We start from the raw sequence: 23,067 nt of genomic DNA, 5'->3' as shown, positions 1-23,067 counted from the left end.
TTCAACATGATAATACAAAAGCATCAAAGGAAATTTTGCTAAAAATGAGCAAAGCAGGAAAACAAATTTGGTGAAATATACAAAAAATTAAAGTTCTTCAGGATTCTGAAGGCAGAAGACCAAATGAAACAAAATACAAGTTCAAAAAAGACAAATAGATCTGCTATTCTTATAGCAGAGGCTACAGCCAAGAGTAAAACTATTCAGAACTAATGTCTCATGTTAGATGGACCTCATGTTTAGGTCCACTTACAAACCAAGGAACAGTAAAATTACAGAAAACGTATTTCCCTGATGCTGGACCTAATGAAATGGGCCACACTATTGCTGTTTCTAATCACAGTTGCTGCATCCCAGTTAGTGTTGTAGGAAAACTGAGCTAAGTCAGACAGAATTGCAACAAGAGCATGAATTCAACAGTGGTAACAGTGAAAATTAATTTACAGAAGAAACAGGCAGAACTGGTCGAAGCTCAGCAACTTCTGTTGTAACAGGGGAGGAGATCACCAGTTGGTGTTGTCCCACATCAGTGGTTTCTGGAGAAAGTGTCTGCACGGTATTCTCAGACTACTGATTTAACAGAACTCGATTCCCAGTCAACACTTACTTACTTTGACTTCCTCTCACAATGTATTTGTTTTAAAGTTACAACAGGAGGTCAAGTGTTACGATAGTGATCAATGTAGTCTCAAGCGGAGTAACAGTAGTAGTTTGAGTGACAGGAATCTAAATACTGATATAAGAATACCTTCAGAACGAATTATTTTTTTGCAAAACTTGACAAATCAAGTTAAATCTGATGTTGATGGAAGCAAAATTAATGGATTGGCTCTAAGTTTAAAACTCTCTTTGCCTTTGAACAGATTTCCTTACAGACAGGTGACTCTGAACCAGCATGTGCAAATCTTAGGGATTCAGACAGCGCGGACATATTGCAACAGATTATTGTAAATGAGGTGCAAAACATTTATACTAGTGTATCTGAAGGTGGAACCAGCTGCACTGAACAGACACTTCAAGCAAATGCAGAAACATTGTTAGCACATGAGCTTTTAGCAGCTACTGATAGAGAAAGTGTTTCTGGAAGTCCTTACAATTCTACCAGTGGTGTACTAAGCACCGTTAAACAAAAGGCTCCACAACCAGAGAAAGGAGGGAGGATCCTGGTTGATGCAGAAGAAGGAGTTGAAGGATGTCACATGGAAACTGAAAATGCTGGTAGTTTAGAGATGGAGCCTATAGCTTTACAACTCCATGAAAAAGACACACTTCAAATTAGGCGAAAGAGAGAGGATTTTCAGGAGACCAACTCAAAAGCAGATTTGCATTTTGGTGTTAATGCAAACAGCAAGTCTCTTTATTCATTTCAGGTTGTGGAAAATATGCAGAAAGAAACCTCCCAGAAAACAGGTGCCATGTTTTGTTTGAAAATAATTATTTTATGAGTTTGTTGTAAGCTTTCTGTGTATTTTATTAGAAAAAAACAGCCGTTGGTCTCCAGAGAATTTATTTTGCCATAAATAAACAGCAGACACATGGAAAGTTTTGTGGTACAGTCCACTATGCAAGATTAACTAGTTAGTAATTATTGTTTTGTATTTTGGGGGGCTGTTTTTTATCCAAGTCCCCATTGTATTTACCAAAATGTAACCGCAATGGTCATTACAATAGTTGGAATGAAATACTTAAGTACCTTAATTTTTTTAATATCTAAGAATCAATAAAGGTCATTTTTTCACAAAAGAATTTTGAATTATTTTGGATTCAGTCTCAGTAGTTTAACATACGGTGAATAGTGGATAAAGGATTTATTATGTTAAAGTATTTTCAAAAATTGAGTGAGTTACTGTGGGCATTTTTTAACCTGGACTAGGTGGTCATTTTGACATTTGTTTTAATATCAGTTATAATTTCTGAAATTACTGGAGTATTAAACCATGGATACTCTTACGTTCTTTTGTTAAACCAACAGATGAAGGAGTGTTTGCTGGAGTAAGTGGAACAGAAGGCACTGAAAAAAATGGAGAAGAAGGAAATGCAAAGACCAACGTGCTTTCACAGTTTACTGGAACAGAAGAAGTCCAAACTAAAAGAGTAAGATTAGACCTTCAGGAGACAAGCCAGAAGGCGGCCTCATATTCCAGTAGCAGCACAAACAAGCTTTCATGTAATCAATCACAATTCAGTCAAGCATCAGAACAGCAAACATCCATGAAATCAGGTGAAAAGTTAATATTTTATAAAAACAGTGGAGTTTTTTTCCAGACGTACATCAAGAAGGCTTTTTGTAATGCATGAGGGAAAGTTTGAAAAAAAAAATACATAGCATGTTGAGCAAATACTCTAGTGAGTTCCAAATACTTGAAATATTTCCAGAACTTCTGTACTCCATTTTATAGAATGCACATACTAACTCTGTTTTAGTTATGTTACATTCATTAGTCTTTCAGCATTGTGGTTGAGGGGATGCAGGATCATAACTGAGAGCTTAAAATAACATTAAATTGATCCTTAGTTAACTATGTAACATAAATGATCGTTTAAAATAACAGTAAATTGGTCCTCAGTTAACTATTTTATGTATCACAGATCAAAGAAGAAAACTTGGCTCTCCAAATATTGGGCACACATATATCGACTTATAGACTATATCGTCATCAGGCACAAATCAGCATAGGCTCTGATGGTACTGGTACATTTGGTTTTAGCTGTAGTATAGAAACAAATCTACTTATATGAGGATAAGGATCTAGCATCCTCCAGTAGTTATATTCTCTTCTGCTTCCACATACAGCTTTCTGTTTAGCAATTTCATCCCATGTCTAAGACTTGCATGTATCTTGTAACCTTACCATCACAATAGAGCCCTGGTCCAACTGATTACTCATAACCCCCAAGTGTTTTTCACTCACTGCTTTTTTGGTAACTCTGGCAGTCATCTTGTGTACTTTGATTCTTTCTGGAACTAGAGAACCATAGCACTCAAGACGTACTGAAAGCAAAACCTGTAGTTCAGATGGGATCCCTCCTCTCTTAAAACTTTTAAATGTAATATATCTGGACTGCTGATTCAAAAATGCTTATCCTCCTATCATCTGGTATTCTCCTTAACTTGTGTTGAAATGAAAAGAACTGTGTCATTAGATGATAGGATTTCTTGTGTAGCTTTGCCTTGATACAGAATAGAGTATTTGTCTTTTCTGATTATCTTAGACAATTCTGTCATTTCTCTCTAGTAATTAAGAGTTTGGGAATTATTTTTTCTGGTTTTGATAGATCTTAAAATACTGCCTTCTTAGGACCTTCACTGTCTGTGACTGTCTCCTTGTATTTTTTTGTTTTCCACAGCAGTTTTTTACAACTCTATTTATATTTGCTACCATTCACTTCTCATATTTTGATTTCTCATTTACTGTTGCTCTCTAATTCCCTTCCTAAGCCAGGTTAGTTTTTGAATTGGTGCAGCTTTTCGTCTTTAGTTTGGGATATGTTGTGAAATACTTCCTAGCTATTATTCATATTTTTCTGCTGACATTTTTTCTTCAAACTGTTTTTTATTTATAATAATTTCCAACTCTGTGAAACTTTCCCTTTCAAATAACCACTGTGTCAGTGTAAATGTATGCTCTGTATATACATACATAGGAAAAGGTGTTTTTTATATATATAGGTTTATAGAAGTATGTGTGAATGCATGTGTACTTGTGTGTGGATATAACATTTGATTTATTTTTTCCAAGTGTGTGCAGCAAAAAATCTTAGTTTCTTCCTTGGACTGCAGTTATGTGTTGCTGGTGTCTATTGGTCAAACTTTGGTTGCCTTTGAGTGGGATGTAAATGAATGCTAGCATTAAGTATATCATATATATTTTGAAAACCAGTGGGATTCATGCTCCTACATCCATTAAATGTTTTTAAAATGAGTGTACATAACAGTGTGTATACCTAAAATAATATGTATAACAAATACACATGCCCACCTGTACATGCACACACAATATGGACAAATACATCTGCACCCATACTGTCAACATACTGATTTGTTTACCTCTTTTTCTTGTTTGCTTAGTACCTTCCTTCTCTTTGGGGACTTTGTCTGGATGCTCACCAGTCATATCAGTTGTATTAAGGAGTCATCAGCCAATCTCTGCAATGTCCTGTAACACATAACAAAAAACATTCAGGAAACTGTGTGAAGTTCCTGCTGATCCTTTTCTCTTTGATAGTCACAGTCTTCTTGTCCTATTCTGTCTTCAGCTGTACAGAATACTGCTTCCTCTTCCTGTCTCAGGTGGTTGCTAGTTTTCAACCCATCTTAAGTTCCTGCTCTCTTGAGTTTCTGGACTGCAAGCTCCTGTTTTCTTTTGGAAGTTGAAGGGAGAAAGAAAGGAGTAGGTGCTTCTTGTTACTTACTGCTCTCCAGTATTTGGCAGTGTCAGTCCTTAGCTTTCCTATCTCCAGGTTGGTTCCTCCTGTTGCAGAAATGCCTTTTTATTTCATTCTGGAAAAAAATCCATGGCATACCTGATACATGTCATCATCCACTGCTAATTATTGGAAGAATAAACACTGAACATAGAAGTGATTCCTTTCCCTACAGTTGCTCTTTTTTGTAGCTCCTATATTCCTGCTCAATCTTTATAATAAGGTCTATGTGCATTAATACATTTTTGGATTTTTTTCCTTTATGTTTTTTGCCTCCTATATATACAATTAGGATTTTAAAAAAAATTTATTCCAAACAAGTGTCTTACATTTTAGTCTCCTCTGGAATAGCATTTCACAGATTACTTTTTTGCCACAAAGGAGATTCTTCAGGTAATATTTTATTCAGCTAAAATTTAATTATTTCCTTCATCCCAGGAGAATGTTGCCATTTGAGAGGTGATGCGAGAAAGTATAGCCCTTCATACAGTTGGAGGCATTAATAGCTTTGGAGACCAGGAAAATGGCATTCAGATTACAGCAGAAAAAAAGTGGAAGATGGGATAATGTTTTCTGACTTGTGGGGTTTTTGGATTTTTTGCTCTCTCATGCCTTTTCTTCATTAACTGGCTTTTATATCTCATCTGATTATTCCTGTGTCCCAGTGGTCTTCCTTATATTATTCCATTCTGAGTAAAAATATTTTCTTCCTAAATGGCACTGTGTCACTTTCATCTACAGTCAGTCACTTACTAGGCTCTCAACATTCCTATTCTGCTTATACAGAAGCGTCCTGGTTTCAGCTGGGATAGAGTTAACTGTCTTCCTAGTAGCTGGTACAGTGCTATGTTTTGAGTTCAGTATGTGAAGAATGTTGATAACGCTGATGTTTTCAGTTGTTGCTAAGTAGTGTTTAGACTAAAGTCAAGGATTTTTCAGCTTCGTCATCCCCAGCCAGCGAGAAAGCTGGAGTGGCACAAGAAGTTGGCACAGGACACAGCCAGGGCAGCTGACCCAAACTGGCCAACGGGATATTCCATACCATGTGATGTCGCATCTAGTATAGGAACTGGGGGGGAGGGGGGGCAGGGGGAATCACCGCTCGGGGACTAACTGGGTGTCGATCAGCGGGTGGTGAGCAATTGCACTGCGCATCATTTGTACATTCCAATCCTTTTATTATTACTGTTGTCATTTTATTAGTGCTATCATTAACATTATTAGTTTCTTCTTTTCTGTTCTATTAAACTGTTCTTATCTCAACCCACAAGTTTTACTTCTTTTCCCGATTTTCTCCCCCATCCCCCTGGGTGGGGGGGGGAGTGAGTGAGTGGCTGCGTGGTGCTTAGTTGCTGGCTGGGGTTAAACCACGACAAGAAGGAAGGTACAAACAGCTTGCTGCTTTTCTTATAGTCAGTCTGTGGAAAGAATTACTCATAGACCAGTGTTGAAGTATTCAAATGTCTTTTTGAAAGAGGATATCCTTGTAGTTGTTGAGGTATGGCAGCCTAATCTAGTCTGATTGCTGGTTACTGTAATCTCTCCATCATACCTTTGTATGTGTGCTGACTGGATTTTGTATTTGCCGAGCTCCTGATCTTTCCTGCTCATGACCCACTTGGCAATGCATTCCATGGAGAACCAATATTTTGTGAGTCACATACCAATGTCCCGTTATGCTTTTGCAAATGTTTCCTAACAACCATGAAGAAAACTGTTGTGTATAACAACTTAACTGGAAAACTTTGCAATTATTTCTGTTCACTTACAGCCAATATTGCTAAGGGTCATTAATTTAATGGGCTGTTGTGCGCCTTTTTTTTTGTCCCATGTCTCTAAAAAGTCCCTAGGACATTCTCCCATGAATCAAGGGGAAGAAAAGGAAGAACCAGAAAGCAGTTGATTGCTGTGGGAGTTCAGACCCAGAAGCTTTTAGACAAAATACATTATCTTACAGAAAAGTAGATCTCAGATTGGAGGAGTATTTCAATAATGCGACCCCTCTGTGTGCTCTAGAATCTCAGTTTTCATTTAAAAAAGAAACTCATTAGCTCTTCTGGTTGCCAATAGGGTGTGAGCCAGGCTGCCTTCTGACAGGTTAGAATAGCCTACTGTGAGCTCCATGCTGCCACAGTCTGGCTGTAGCAGTGCCCAAACAAGCAAGTTTAAAATTAGTATGGATATATCCTCACTATATGTCTGTCTTTAATATAGTTGCAGTATTTCTTTCATGTTCTTCCAAACAGTCTTGGATGATAAGCTCAGGAGTTTACCTTAAAGCAAACCTTGGAAATGCAGATTCTCCAGAAGGCAGGAGGAGCCTGAAGAAAGGCAGCTGTCAAATCATGGAAAATGTTTGATAGCAATGAATACTGATAACTGAAAATATTTGAGAAGACAGCTTGTCTGATGAGAAGAGGAAATGCTTGGGATGCAGCAATAAATTGTTCATAGGAATAATTAAAAAAACATGGATAAGAGTTGCAAAATGCTTATTTAAAAACTTACACTTTCCTTTTTTTGGATGAATTACAGATTTTAAGAAATCAGAGAACACAGTAAACTTAAAAAAATCTGATAGCACAGTATTGTAACAGCAGGAGTAGGAGTTAAAAGAAAGCTAACATGCATGATAGAGCTTTTGAAGATTTATACACCCTGTCTTTTTGGTAGCAGTTTGGGGGAGGGGGTTGTCATGTATTCAGAATCAGTACTTTTTAAATCTGTTTTTTTCTTTGTATGTCGTACAATTTGATATGTTTGTTACCTGAACCCTCAGAATTAGGACCTGTCTGATGATCACATGATAAAATATAAAGTGGATGTTGTTCACTTTGTGAACCAGTAAGAGAAGGATTAAATTAAGTTCGTTTACAATGTGTCCCATCCTGCACAGGCTTAATTAAAAGGCAGTTCAGCTATGTCACTAGACATTAGTCAAAGATTTGTAATCAGTCTGAAGGACTTTTTCACATTGCAGCTGTAAAAATACCTTATGTAGACACCTCTCTCTTCCCTGTTACAGAATTATGAACTGAAAAGCGGTGATGGTCAAGTCTTCACTTTTATATAAATACCTTTATGTGTGTACTTTTTGTATTTAGCAGGCACGTGTGGTAACTTGAAAGCAGTCCATGGAGAAATGTAACATGCTCCCTACCTCTATACAGTATCAAACTTCAACCATGTTACCTTTTTCATTGACCCCTAATTTATTGTACCCTTGTTAAGTCATCTAGATTTGAACCGTAAATTCTTTTGCATAGGAACTGTTTGTTATCTTAGCTGTTACACACTACCTTCTAACCTTTTGATGTCAGTTAATGTTACTGAATAATTAAGGCAACAGCACTGCACACATTTACATTAATTCAAATGAGTTATGAAGCTTAATTCTTTGTTTATAATGAAACAGTTTTTTGTGGTTCCTAATGAACACCCAATATATGTTTAGAATCCTCCCTATCTACCAGAAAAGAAGCTGTAATTTTACATGGTACCTATAAAACAAGAGCTGGGAGAAAGAAGAAAAAGAAGAGAAATGTAAAAGGGGAAACTCAGCTGCATATTGCCGCTAGAAGGGGAGATTTATCTTTGGTGAAAACTCTAATATCATCTGGAATTTGTGTCAATGAACAGGACTATGCAGGTTTGAAAATTACTCTCTTATGGGCTTGTTTTATAATACAGTTTTATATAATTTATATATGGTTTTATGTAATTTGTGTAATTTTAATATGATTATGGATTCTTAATTTATGATATAATTGTGAGGGTGAAAGGAAGTCATTCAATAAGTGCAAGCACAGTCAGTGAATCCCTGGATTTTGTGTCTCAGCATGGAGCTAATGCAGCCTTTTTCTCGGAAGGGGCATTAATCAGGTCTTGCTCCTCTGCTGAAGAGCACATTTTCAGAGATTTGTACAGAAAGTGGACTTGAAAGTTCAGTGGGAGAACTAATGCTTATGACATGAATATATACGTGTGTGAAGCACATTCACACAAATCTTATTTCCTTAGGAAATAAGGACAAAAATCAGATGACAAGATTATTTTTTCTTTTTTCTACCTAAATGTATAATGCATTTCTGGTTTTATAGTCTCAGAATGGATGATATTCTATTCTGGATGCCTGGCAGACTTGATATTATAAAATGCCACTGGGATTAGAAATCAGACTATTAATATTATGCTTCTGAGTTCTTAGAGTCTTTCTACTCCATTGTGTTTCTTCGGTTATTTTTAGTAGTGTAGTAGAAAAGTAAACAATATTTTTCTGCTTAATATTGGATACATTTTTATTTAAAGTAAACTGAATTACACAGGAAGTAATTTACCTTGGCATTTCAAGATGATTGTTTGTATAAGATTTATCTTAAAGAGAGTAGTCCGTTGCTTATAGTACAGCAAAGACAGCAAAATGTATAATCACTAATTAGTGATCCCTGTGGATCTTTCCAAATTAGATGCATGCTGGATGTGTCATCTTGCTTTTATTAGGTTGGACAGCAATTCATGAAGCTTCCAGTGGGGGATTTACTGAAGTCATCTTAGAATTACTGAAAGCTGGTGCTAATGTTAACAGCAGAAGTCTGGATGGTATTTTGCCAATACATGATGCTGTTTCTGGCAATTATTTGGAGGTACATTCTTCTTTTACATTAGATTTCTTAAGCCTGATTTCCAGCAGAAGGTCAGCAAAGCAAAATCCTCGTTTAAATAAGGAAAGTTGAAGTTACTAATACAATTTTAAGTGTAGATTTGCATTTAGGAAATAAACCAATATTCTTTGAAGTGATCAAAATTAAAGAAGGAAATATTTTTCAATAGTGAAAGTTGAAATTGTACAGTTAGTTGACTATTTCAGTCCAGCGGGCAAATCAGAAAAATTCAGAAGTTCCCCATGGTTCTCTCCCATGTATCAACTATTTTTTTCATTAACTGGTCCCTTCCAGCCCAAACCGTTCTATGGTTCTATAGAACAGAATAGACTATTTCAGTTGGAAGGAACCTACAACTACCATCTAGTCCGACTGCTCAACCAATTCAGCACTGACCAAAAGTTAAAGCATGTTATTAAGGGCATTGTCCAAATGCCTCTTAAACACTGACAGGCCTGGGGCATCAACCACCTCTCGAGGAAGCCTGTTCCTGTGTTTGACCACCCTCTCAGTAAAGAAATGCTTCCTAATGTCCAGTCTGAACCTCCTCTGGTGCAGCTTTGAACCATTCCCACACATCCTATCACAGGATCCCAGGGAGAAGAGATCAGCACCTCCCTCTCCACATTCTCTCGTCAGGAAGCCATAGGGAGCAATGAGATCGCCCCTCAGCCTCCTTTTCTCCAAACTAGACAAACCCAGAGTCCTTAGCTGCTCCTCCTTAGCATGGCAGGACATGCCTTCCAGCCCTTTCACCAGCTTTGTTGCCCTCCTCTGGACACATTCAAGGACCTTAACATCCTTCTTAAATTGTGGGGCCCAGAACTGCACACAAATAAATGTTGTTTTGGCACACCGAGTTCCAGGGAACTGAATGTAAAAAGGTAATGCCAGGTTGGCTCAAACATACCACTTCTATTCCTGTCAGAAGAGATGATATTGCATCACATTTATCTTTTCTGTGAGCAAAGATAAAATGAAGAGGATGGTTTCACAGGCCTGGTGCCAAACAATCAGCAGGGTTCTTGAAAACATGTAAGCTATTATTCAGTATTGTGGGGGAAAACTGATGGAGAAGATTCTGAACTTCTAGAGAGTATTCTCCTTCTGATACTTTCTGATATGTAACAGCACTCAATGTAAGAAAGAAGAAGAAATGCTAGAGATGAGAAATCATACATGTGAAAATTCTTTACCATCCAAGCTCTGACCTCGTCAACACTTTCATATGATACGAATTTTAGGGGGTAGATGATTCAACTGATGACACTAATCTAATTTCCACATTTCACACTTAAGCAGACTTGCATGTGATTTGGAATTAGGAAAAAAATCGTCAGTGCATGTAACCAAAAAACAAAACCGCTATTAAATACTTAAAAAAAATCCATGTCTTTTCTGCACTGCGGTCATAATACAATTGACCAGTTCCTTTTAATTTAGTTGTATGAAGTTTTGTAATTGCTCTCTATAACAATACCATAAAGATGGTAGGTTTAATGACAAGTTGTGAATTATTTGTGTATTTTAATGGAAAAATTAGAAGTGTAAGATACAAGTCTGTGTTGATAACAGCCAATTAAACTTGTTTGTTTCATTAGGATTGCAAGTGTAACAGGTTTTAGAGTATCTTACTTGTACCTTCATTATTTGTGATTTATGATAGATACAACACATATAGTTGTATTATAAGTCCACAACAAGAATTATCACTATACAGATAATAATAATATATAATAGGCAGTCAGGATTCTACTACAGCATGGAGCAAATCCCTATGAGAGGGATGGTTCAGGAAAAAGCGCTTTGGATGAAGCTTGTGATAATGAAATGAAAGAACTGCTGAAGTCTTACAGTGCTATGGACTCTGTACTTCCTGTTGAGACTGTTGAAGTTACAGGTATGTTGGGTTTGTAATGTAAATCATAGGATTACCCTGTAGTCTTAAGGAAAAACTGGACGTCAGAATGCTGCTGATTTGCAGAGCTGCATATTGCCTGGCACTGATATCTTTAACTCTATTAACTACTGAATTTTATTTATTTATTTTCAGAAAATAGGATATATGAGTTCAGAGTTTTTTCCCCTGAGAGAACAACATATAAGGAATATTTGGCTCTTCAGATTTTTGTCATTATCCATATTTCCCTTCACAGGAACCTTGTGTTTTTGAAAGTGGTAGCTTTAAATACTTACTTCTTTATGCTACCTAAATTTGACCTCTGCATATACAAGATATTTTTTTATGATGTCATCTGCCATTGCATCTTTGTAACCTATATTAGCTAATCTAACCTATTATGCTCCTGCAAATTCATTTTAAATTCTATTTATTTTTTCTTAATTGTGGAGAGAGGAAATGTCCTTCTAGGTCAAGAAGATCAAAACGTCATTGTTACGCCTGCTGTCAAAATGATGATGCATCTTTGGAGCCACAACATGAGAAATACAGTGTGGTAAGTATAGATAACAGAGTTTTGTTAAACTGCTTCATAATGTAGTACTGCATAGTGTCACTTACTGACTGAATAACATAAAAATATCATTTAAATAATTAACCCTTTAGAATGTATGTGAAAAACAGCATCATGCAGTCACTTACCGTATATAAACTGTGGTTTACAGTATATAAGTGTGTATATTATCACTTCTCTCTCTTCATGATTCCTGTGTGCTTAGATTTATTGTGCAAACAGTAGCCAATACTTATATACATTTCTTATTGCTTATATGACTTGGAAAAAAGGTCAGGAATCCTGAGGCTTTTCATGACATTTCCAAAATGGCTCTTTGAAAGAGTAATGATTTTTCTTCATGATAGTGAAGGTATTTAGAAATTGTTTAATCTTAATTTAAAACAGCAAGGAAGATTTTTGCACAAGTTGCATGTTAGCAAAGCTCTTGCTGGTATTTGTAGGCTATGTCTACATTGTCTAGGTGATGATGTCATGGTGAAATTCACTGTCTAATCCCTGCAGTGTGCTCAGAGGTGGGATGCTGAGCATGGACTAGTTTGAATGCCTGGGCAAAACCAGGCTGTGACAGCCCCTTGCAGAGTATACCCTTTGCACTATGTATGTCTATCCTACCAGTGCTCCCATTGCCTTTACACAGTAATTCCATGCCTGGAATTACTTGAATCTGCCAATATGTATCCTGCAGGCTATGCATCATGGTCTGTGTTTTATATGGTGCACTTGGCTTTACTTCGTGCTATCATTTCTGTGTTTGTTAACAGGAGTTTGTTGCTGCCATACAAGATGCAGAAGAGAAGCAAAAAGAACTGTTGCTACTTGAATTGAGAAATTTCAAAGATGCAGGTAGACGTAAATTCAAGTTGTTTCACTTTTTTGGGCAGAGGCAGGAGGGGGGGCGGATTCTTTGGTAATATAGTTGTTTTTAAAATAGTATTGCACGTAATGTATTTGAATATCTCCTCTGGAAAATACAGCTTCAGAGAGTAAGATTTTAATAACAGCTCCCAGGTAAGTGCACTTCCTGAAGTATTTCCAGTTTACATAGGAACGAATATGATGACAAAAAGAGAGCTATGCCACTTGGAGGCATATGTTTCAAGTCAACCTAATCATACAAAAAGGGATCATTAGATAAGAATGCACACCGTTGGCAGCATTATTCCATTACAAGTACATGAGCCCCTCCACAATCAAGAACAGCTATGTCTGTATGTAAAGTAACAGATGCAGCATTTTCATTCTAGTGCAGCTGGACTTTCAGGAGCCTAAAATAATTTATGAGGGAAAAAAGAGAAATCTTTAAGGCAGACACTGTGGATGATGGGCAGTTTCAGAAATGCTGGTGCCCAGAGGTGTAATTTGTTTTAGGCTATCAAATCTCAGTTCGGATTATCTCAAGGGCTTGCTAAGTGACACTGGCTTCCTAGGAGATGACAATGCTTGTGCTGTGTAGCAGTTTGAGTCTATTGTGTCTCTGCCATGACTGTTCAAGTGGCAAAACTTGCTGCAGGAGTGCCTTTGACCAAAGTCTCTCTCCCCAGATGCCCTTGCCATCTAGGCAGACTGTTTACTTTGTAGCAGCTCATGCCCATGAAACAATTTTGCTTCCTGGCAGAAGGGAAGGGGTTTTTAAAAATTTGTTTTCCTTAATATAGATTGGTACTTTCAAATTATATTTAAAATAGTCAATTTATCCCTTTAAAAATAAATGTGAAATATGGAATTATGCAGATTTGTAGCTTCCAACTCAAATTTATGGCGTATGAACTGTTAATTAAAATCGACGTGTTCTTGAAAAATGTTTGACAAACAGATAGATGATACAATAGGCAGAAGCCTATAGACGGAGATCGGTGCAATATCATAAATGAGCAAAATAAACCTATCAGCCTTTTCCTGTTTAGGATTATGAGGGAAATGAACATGGTGATCTGTTACCACTACTGACAAAAACATTAATAATCTAGCATCTCTTAAACTAAATCATAGTTATATACTTGTGAAAAAGCACAAGACTGAACAAGAACGTAGAAGTATGTTGACAAAATTATAACGTAGAATAAAGTCTTCAAGGTATTTGCATGCAATACAGCCTACTGTAAATAGTAGATTCAAATTCCCTATTCAGCTGCCTTAATAAAACCAATATTTTCATGTTTTTCTATTTTAATAAGTAAGTAAATACTGGTAGATACTATGAAACAGGTTTGAGGAAACATTTTATAAATGCCATTTTTAATCCTGTAATTTCCTATTTTTCATGATTATGGGAAGGTCGTATTTCCTGTTTTAGAATTTCAGATATTAGATCACATGTTTAGCATATTATCCCAGTGGTATCTGCTGCTCATGACTTCTGAGTTCTCCCTTATATTAGATGGCTAAGAGATATGGCATATAAAGAAGAATATATAATTTCTTTTCTTATTTTAGAAAAACGTAGATAACAAACCCAGACAACTTATAATTAATTTAATTTTATAATATGGATTTGAAACTATGTGAAACTATGATACATATGTTTTTACCATTATATGTAACTTGGAACAGTCTAAGCTCATTAAACTATTTTATAATACTTCAAACAGAAAGGTTTTAGCCAGCTTCTTAAGATTGTGTAACTTCTGCAGGTAGCCTCACATATAATTGTCCTGTCTAGCTCCTTGCAACACAGAGAACTTCAGAAGTTTCAGTGCTTACCATCCAAAGGACAGTTCTTCAATCTGTCCTGTTCTCTTAGTAATTTCCTAGACAAGGCACTTGCACTTCAAAATTTTCCAGTAGTTGGGCTATTGCCTTTTAAGTTAAACTTGTATTTAATTCTTTCTATGAAGAATTCCATTAAAAGTACTCTAATTGTAAAGAGCTATCAGTATGCATGACAGTATAAGGTACTGCTGTAACACTATTTTCATACTTTGGCTGTGTATTTGCTACATTAAAAATGTTATAACTAATTATTTTCTGCTGCTTTTTGCCATGATTATTTTGATTATATTGAAATACTGGACAGAAGTGTATATCCAAAGGCTGTCTCAGATGCAAGACACTTTGAATGAAATGCTTGCAAAACAGAAAACAGAAAGGGATACCCTTGCTAAAAAATACAGGTAGGTAGAATACGAGGACTGTATTTATATGAAGCTCTTCTTTATAGCAATAGTCACAGAGGTTGTTAGAAGGTTATCATTCAGTAGCGTGAAAGTAAAACTATATGGTTTTAATTCAGATTTTGCAGAAGCGTGATCCATATTGGCTTCAGTTACCTCCAGTAAGAGTTTACATCAAGGAAGAACTTCAGGGTTTAGCTAATGCATACTAATCAGTTACTGTGCACACAGTGAGCATTGAAATTAGGCAGTGAACATACAAAAGGTGTGGAAAAATACCTAAGTAGAAATTAGGAAGTGGAGGTACTGAGCAATTAGAGTACTTTACAGCATCACGGAGGAAAGCAGTAGCAACTCAGACACTGCTTTTAGTGTCACTGCTCCAGTTTTGTTTCTTTAGCACCCCTAGATTGGGAGTGTTCAACCAACAGCCCACAAGAGCCATTTAGAACAATGGCTTGAAGCATGCTTGCAGTCATTCCTTTTTTGTGAGAATACCTCAAATGTGAGCTGGGAGTGCTCACCTCAGCGTAGGCATGGGCTATGTGAATTGTCAGCTTCCTGCTGCTAGGTCTCACAAAGCCTCTTTTTACTTCCTTCTAAGAGGGACTGCCTGAATGCTGGTCATGTGGTGAGTGCTCAGCTAGCAATGTAGCATCATGTTCAATGGATGCTTCTAGGCCACCTGACGAGGATGTCTACATATTGTTTGTGTGAGCAGTATTTGTTTGGTCATGTAAAAGCAACAGTGTACAGCTTTCAGGTAGTTCCATGGCAAAACATATAGGCTGGTTGAACAAAGACCGCAACATTTCTGTCACAGACCATTTTGCTGGCTATAAAATGTAAGATACATAGATTACACAGATAATAAAAAAAGAGAGGGTTTTATGTGAAGAAAAGTTAAGGTTCCAGATCATCCTTGTGAACAAAGTAGTGACTGAAGTAAGAAACTAGAACAGTAAAATTAATATCTACACAAACTTACCTGCCTTGTAATATTGAGAGTGAAACTGTGTTCCAGAGCAAAGTGATAAATGTTTCTGGGTATTGCAGATGCCCTGCAGCTAATGCAACAGCTGTCCATCAACACTAATGAGCTACATGCCAAGTTTTTTTTTAACTAATTAGCATGTAAGCTTTTGTCACACGATACATAAATGTACAGATCAGGAGGCATCACCACATTTTCCATCTTTCTGTTGTTCAGTTAGTTGGCCCAGGGAGAGATACTACTAACATTTTTCCATTTTGTCCTGGTTTCAGCTGGGATAGAGTTAATTTTCTTTCTAGTAGCTGGTATAGTGCTATGTTTTGGATGTAGTATGAGAATAATGTTGACAACACACTGATGTTTTTAGTTGTTAGTAAGTAGTGCTTATCCTAAGTCAAGGATTTTTCAGCTTCTCATGCCCAGCCAGCAAGAAGGCTAGAGGGGCACAAGAAGCTGGGAGGGGACACAGCCAGGGCAGCTGACCCAAACTGGCCAAAGGGGTATTCCATACTATGTGACGTCATGCCTAGTATACAGACTGGGGGGAGTTGGCCGGGGCGGGGCAGATTGCTGCTCGGGAACTAACTGGGCATTGGTCGGCGAGTGGTGAGCAATTGCATTGTGCATCACTTGTTTTGTATATTCCAGTTCCTTCTTATCAATATTAATACATCATCATCATTATTTTATTCTTTTCTGTCTTTATCTCAACCCATGAGTTTTACTCTTTTTTTTTTTAATTTTTTTTTTTTTTTAATTCTGTCCCCCATCCCACTGGGTCGTGGGGAGTGAGCAAGCAGCTGCATGGTGCTTAGTTGCTGGCTGGGGTTAAACCATGACACATTTTTGTCTGTTCCTTTGAAGATACTAAGATGTATCTCTCACCTTAGAAAAATGAGGAAAAAAAAGCGTCATATTTGTTAGTGGCTGTATGTTACTTTGACTTCATCATTTTAGTCATGCTATCTTTGCCTCTTCAGTTGCAGGTTCTTCTGTATCTGTATAGCAATAAAGCAACAAAACTTCCCTGAAGAAACACTGCTAGAAAAGTGTGTGGAGCCTCACTGGCCTGTGGAGTCCATAGTTGCCCAGGCTTACTCACATCAGTGATTGACTATACGCTGATATGTTGCTTGTATCATGGATTCTAAACACATGTGATAGCAAGCACTATCACAGTACAGACACCAATACGTCACGCTGTGGTTTGGCTGTCCTTGTTCTGCACCAGCTAGTCTTCCTGTACCTCTGTCCTTATGTCCTCAACAGTCTCTCTCTTCCAAGACTGGGATGGTGTTACTTGCATGGCATCTCTGCTGTGAGTGGAGTTAAAAGCAAACCATGCTGCTATTCCTTTTCCCATGCCTTGTGGTAGTCCCCTGTCTTTCCAGCATGGTGCCAGAGTGGTAGTCCAATCACTTGTCTCATGAGGGGGAATTAGGAGAAAAGAGTATTATGCTGGGCTGGTGGCTTCTGTGCCAAAGGAATTGGGGAAAATAAAGAATTCGCTTCCAGCAGGAAGGAGGTAAAGTCCCCTAGGGAAGGAGTCTCACAGGGAGACCAGCTTAGCTAGGGAGCAGGGTCTGATGAAGGGAGAGACATTCCCAAACTAACATAGAACATCCTAAACTGTTCTGTCCACTTTTCTTAATGGTCATGTGTTATTATTACAGTTGTGGCTTCACAAAATGTTTTGTTGTGTACACTGTAAAAAATTTCTGATAGTATCATCCTTTAGTAGCTCATCCTGAACTCATTTTTAAAGGCTCCAAATTAGAGCCACAAAGGCATTGAATTCAATGAACTATTGTGATTTGTGGTGATAAAAGAGCAGCCAGTGATAATACAGACCCAGTTTTGATTCTATGAATTGAGGGTGGTATAGGAGGACAAGGCTATTACTGAAGTTTTGATGCTTTGCATCCTACTTCTAGATGGGATTCTGCGGTTTGTTGTGCATAAGCCTGGGATTTGAACTATAAACTTTATACATGATAAAAACAGTGTTCAAATTTTAGGTGTTGGCAGAGTCCTTTGAAACATATTCATGTTCTTAGTGGGTTATGTTTATTAAACTGGTTTTATTTTGTGTTTACAGTAACTCTGGTGTCCTTATTACTTTTTTTTATTTTCTGTAGGGCTTCAGTGGAGTCTTTTAAAAAAGGAGCACTGAGGAAACAATTAGTTAACCTTGCTTCTAGGCAAAAGAGTCTGTTGACTGTTGCCCAAAACCAGGAAGAATTAGTCCAAAAAATACGAAATTACAGAAGAACAAAGCAAGTGTTCAGTGCATCATGTTCAGAGAAGCAAATCTCAAACTTAGTTATTTCCCATGGAAATTATAAAAGACAAAGTTTAACTGCTGATGAAATCATGTCTCCTGATGTAGTTACATTTAGTGTGGGACTTGGTGCCAGCATGCCTAATGGAAACAGAGTAGAAGCACATCTCTCCTTAGAAAATAGATTTGCAGCTCAGGAATGCAGCCAACATCCACACATCTGCTTGGATGAGACAGGAGCAAATAAAGGAGCAATTAGAAGCAAAGAGGCTTCTGATCATGCTTTGGCATCCAAAAACAGGGAAAAAGAATATCCCTTTGACAACATGTCAAAGCTGACAAATGCTGTAGAAGTGGTGCAATTGCCTTCAGAACCTACCGTTTCCACTGCTAAAACAAAGTGCTCACAGCAAAAAGACATTGATTGTGTAGCAATTACAGAACAAGGAAACAAGTCTTTGAATCCCACTTCAGTGACCAACGCATTAAATATTGTAGAACCCCGAAGCACTGTTGTCAATAACAATGTCTGTCAGACAGGCAGTGACTGCCAGCAGGTTCTTACAGATGAGGGTCTACACAGATATGTAAATAAGAAAGAAGCTTTCCAGCAGCAGCAGCAGCAAGTAATTTTGTCAACATCTACAAAAAACTTCTGTAATACTCTGCAGCAAATGATCTTTCAGAGTAGTGAGAACTCATTTAATGCCAACTTGGTGCTTACAAATCTTACCTCAAATACAGATTATCCAGTAAACCTCAGTGAGAAGTCTTCCCAGAGCTATAGTAATCAGGAATGTGAAGAAAAACAAGTGAGGTATGGAAGAAAAAATAAGAAAAAGCTTCAATTGTTAGATCTACTTGAATTGGGAAGGATTAAGCCAGGAGAAAATGTTTTAGAATTCAAACTGCAGGTAATTGTTGAGATATAATAATGTTAATATTAGCATATAGTGAAAAAAAACCTCACTAAAATGGGGAAACAGCAGTTCTCATGGTTTAGTCTACATCTTCAGCACTTAGTATTGAAAATTTCTATTCATTGGTTACAGATAATCTTTTATGAGCTTTAAAGGAAAATGCTATGGATGACGTCTTCTGTCAGCCCATAATTTTAGCACCCAGAATATTGCATATGTAAAATTTGTGTTTAACTTTGCATTATCAGTTTGTTAACATTTCCTGTTGCTAGAACCAGAGTGGAATTGTTGGTTGGTCTACATTGTGTAATACCCGATTTTCATATTGGAAGGAGTGGGAATGTTAAGGTTTTTATGACTTAATGTGATTCTTGGAAGCAACTGTCAAGTCCCTCAAATAAAGAAATGTGACATCAAGGATTTCATAGTGCTGTGATAGACGTGAATATATGCAAAATTACTTGCTTACATGCCAGCTGGTTCTATAGTTTCCAGTCTGGTATGAACCATATTGGCAAAAAAAAAAAAAAAAAAGAAAAAGAAAAAGAAACCTTGTTTTTTAATACAAAATCATGTCCCTGAGCATCCCTCCAAATACAGAGCGGATTTGCAAGGCAGCTGCCAGGGGACTAGCTTGGTATTGAGCAAATGATGAAATTATTGACTGAATTCCCAGCTGCGAGGTCGTTAATTTCCAGGGCAACATATTGATTAAAACATGAAAGGTTCTTTTCAGCCAACTCACCGGGTGTAGTTAATGTAGAACAGCCTCCTTTTTCTGCACCTATAATTTGCTTGGGAATGCTTTTCTGCTGAGAGTGGCCATTTCATGTGGTCTTGTGTTTTGTAACATAAGGCAGTGTAAGTCACACATCTCTATGTTGGGCCATGTCATAGGTATATACCCGTGTTTCTTTTCTTTAAAGGATATGTAATATTCCTCTGAACCTCAAGGTGACTAAATGGAAGGATGAAGAATTCAGTATGCTTACTCTCATTTCTAAAGACTGTTATCTGTGATATTGGGTTGATGCATGTCGATCTTAAGAAATTATAACCCTGTATTGAAATGTTGATGTTTGGAGTGTAGAGAAGTCAGTGATTTTTACTAGAATGAAAATGACACTCATTTATGTTTTGGAAGACAGTGCTATAGAGATTGAAGTTTAGAAGCCAGTGTTGCATTGCAAAGAGGAGATGATCAGTAAAGTTTCCTTTTTTATCATTACAGAGATGTACTTGATAACAACATACAGCTAGTACATAGTCCTTACTTAAGATTAGCTTTGGGCAAGCAGAATGCAGTTTTTGAACACTGTAGACCTAAGCTATGAAACTGAACTGGATTGAGTGTTCATCAAAATATTTGGGTTAAAAATCTTAATTTGGATTCTTATAGACACCCCAAGCCAGTGGATATGGTAGGAGGCGGTTCAGCGTTTGCTGGTGAATCATTCTCTTATTCTGATTGTTTAACCTCACGCATGCTAAGCAACCTTACTAAGTTCTAACATAGTTTATCAACAGCTAATTTTTGCATTATTTAGCTGTGTTAGCGTAACTGAGACTAGTATAACAAAACCATAATTTACTGAACTATAAACTATAAGCCATGCTTCTAGAGGTGCATCTATGTTGCAGAACTGGGCTGTATTAGCATTATCGAAGAGGCAGTAACAATAAAGTCTTCTATACTTAATTTTGCATAAGATAAGGCTGTCATGTTCCTCCTAAAACATTTAAGTGATGTCCCTTGACATAAGTGAAGTTTTTATGCAAATATGTTTAATCTTTGAATCATTGATGGAATTTCACTGTGACTTGCGTTTGTTCCACATGTATAAGGCAGAGTGCATTTGAGAACAGTTTCTTGTTGCACAGACTTGCCTCCTGCAAGTTCCTGAGTTCACTGTGGCAAGTTAATTTATTCACAGCCTTGTTATGTCTAAGAGGAGCTAAGATGCAAATACAATTCTTGATAAACACACATAGGGAGATTTGTCCTCTGACAGTGGTGTCTGTGTGGCCAAAACATCTTATTCTGGTGGAATAAATCATCCTATTTTACATACTACAGTTTATGATAGTGGCATTAAATACTTGAACTTTTTTCAGAGAAAAACAGAATTAGCTGCAACTTTTCAGCTATATTGTTCTTCAGCTTTTTTTTATGTTATAAGGATCTTAATTCAGATTTGTTAATTTATGAGTTGAAAATTATTTAATTTTTCTTTTTCAGGAATTTAGTCATAAAGCCACGCTCTTAAACAATGGCAAGATCAGAACCAGTAAGAGACAAATACTGCAGAATCCAGAGCAGTGGGTGAAAGACATACTAGGAAGTGGTATTTCTGTGACATGGAAGTATGTGTGGAATAAGGTAGGCCTGATTTTACTCCCAAAAATAGCAATAATAAATGGCAATAACAAATTTCACTAATCTGGGTCTCCTTACTGTTCTTAAAGCAAAAGAGGGTACAAGTGTAAATTTTAAAAAGTCTTCTTGCTCTTAAAGAATAAGCAGCTAAGACAGAGCTACATAGCTGTAGCTGTACAGTGATGACCTAGTCACAAGTGTTGAGAGGATGTGGAATGCCCACTCTGTAAGCTGTCAGTGCTTTGAAAGAGTAGTTTTAAAGATGATTAAGAGAGTGACAGAAAAAGCTGAAAGGTACTTCGAATAAAAAGGGGCAACCTTATTGAAATGTCAGGGTGTCAGGAACAAATGTTGCAAAAATATTGGCAGAGTTTAGAGGGCTTTGCAGATGGGTTGTATTATGCTTTTTTTCATTTAGAATTCAAATTAGCAAAATTTCTTCTTGATCTCGACAGACACAGATTAGACTGTTAAGCGCATAAACTCAGTTTTATAAGAAAAGTGAAATTTTTACCTATCAGAAAAAACCACTAATTAAAATGGCCAGTTATCCATTTAGATTTGTTTGTACAGGTTACATATCTTGGGACACAGTTGTCAAAATTTCTTGTTGAAGAAGTGTCAGTTTCTAGTGACCTGGAATTACCATCACAAGAAAGAGAGCCTTTGGGTATGTACTACTTAAAATCTAATATTCACCATGACTGAAAGCAGCAGAAAGTGATTTCTAAAGGGCTTAAATTCCAAAATTCCTCTATTGCTTTCTGATTTTTTTTCTGGGCTACATGCTTATCACAGATCTTGGGCTTGAAAAATAAATAGTGCCAGAACTTACATGTGATCTCTAAAGAAGTACATTTCTTTTCTTCCATAAATTGGTTCTGTGAAGAGAATAACTACTAATGACTTGGTTGCTATGTAAAAAATATTTATGTAACATTTTGCATTTAAAATATTTAATATATAGTGAAGTTTTTAATAAGTTAATTTAATACTTTTTTTTTCTGTTGGAAACTCAGATACACTAGCATAACTTTTAGATGCATGTACATCTTAAAATCACATTAAATAATCTGTGTTGGTGGAAATCCCAGGATGCCCAAGCAACAGTAATAACTAGGGGTATATTTTATTCTCTAAAAATAAACAGTCATAAGAAACAGAGAGCATTGATATGACAAAATGACACTGAACAATTTTTTCAGAACTGCCAGGCAGAACTTCAGCCTAATTTTGATAAGTAATGTGTTCTCAGGGAAATGCAAGTCTCTTTGACAGCCCGTTGCACTTGGAGTCTGAAAAGCTTCTGGGCTTTTGTGATTAGTTCTGTTAGTTTGATGAGACACTGCACCTCATGTGAACTGGGATACCAGGCTTACTCTGTTGTTAACATATTAAAAGTAAATCAAAAGATAATAATTTAAAATAACTAATTTGATATTCAGACTATCATGTTCTACTGGTATTTGCTTCAGGCTAAGAGCATCCAGATGATGAATTTACCTGGCTCTGCCTCAGTAACTTAAGTTTATACCAGGTGTAAGTGACTTAAAAATGGATTTAGTCTCCTAACTTTTTAATAGACTTTTGAATATTTCACTGGTTCTTGTAAAGTATTCCTCTTGTGGGAAATTTATGATAAAACTTGTAACTTCTAAAGCAGAGAAATCCATTTATTCAAAAAATACTCTTCACAGACAAAAATCAGCCTGAAGATCAGTAAGTATTTTCAGAAATAGCCCAGGGTAATCTGTGAAAGAGTATTTAAAGAAGTTTTTTTTGTCACGTGTAATTTAAGATCATGGTAATGCCTAACCATTAG

The 23,067-nt window shown here is 36.8% G+C and overlaps 1 protein-coding gene across 1 annotated transcript in view; it reads left to right on the top strand.

Annotated features, from left to right (window-relative positions):
- The window catches only part of ANKRD31 (ankyrin repeat domain 31), a 79,680-nt gene that overhangs the window by 35,773 nt on the left and 20,840 nt on the right, over positions 1 to 23,067 (top strand). Inside the window, exons 14-24 of the mRNA XM_041120831.1 lie at positions 864 to 1,410; positions 1,973 to 2,221; positions 7,880 to 8,074; positions 8,926 to 9,068; positions 10,827 to 10,986; positions 11,439 to 11,542; positions 12,325 to 12,406; positions 14,577 to 14,673; positions 17,806 to 18,862; positions 21,108 to 21,248; positions 21,819 to 21,915. Of these exons, the coding sequence (XP_040976765.1) occupies positions 864 to 1,410; positions 1,973 to 2,221; positions 7,880 to 8,074; positions 8,926 to 9,068; positions 10,827 to 10,986; positions 11,439 to 11,542; positions 12,325 to 12,406; positions 14,577 to 14,673; positions 17,806 to 18,862; positions 21,108 to 21,248; positions 21,819 to 21,915 (2,872 nt within the window). The remainder of the gene's footprint in view (positions 1 to 863; positions 1,411 to 1,972; positions 2,222 to 7,879; positions 8,075 to 8,925; positions 9,069 to 10,826; positions 10,987 to 11,438; positions 11,543 to 12,324; positions 12,407 to 14,576; positions 14,674 to 17,805; positions 18,863 to 21,107; positions 21,249 to 21,818; positions 21,916 to 23,067) is intronic.

This window comes from Aquila chrysaetos, chromosome Z (assembly GCF_900496995.4).
Source record: "Aquila chrysaetos chrysaetos chromosome Z, bAquChr1.4, whole genome shotgun sequence".
In the NCBI taxonomy this organism is placed as follows: Eukaryota; Metazoa; Chordata; class Aves; order Accipitriformes; family Accipitridae; genus Aquila; species Aquila chrysaetos.
This window is presented reverse-complemented; position numbering and strand designations above follow the sequence as displayed.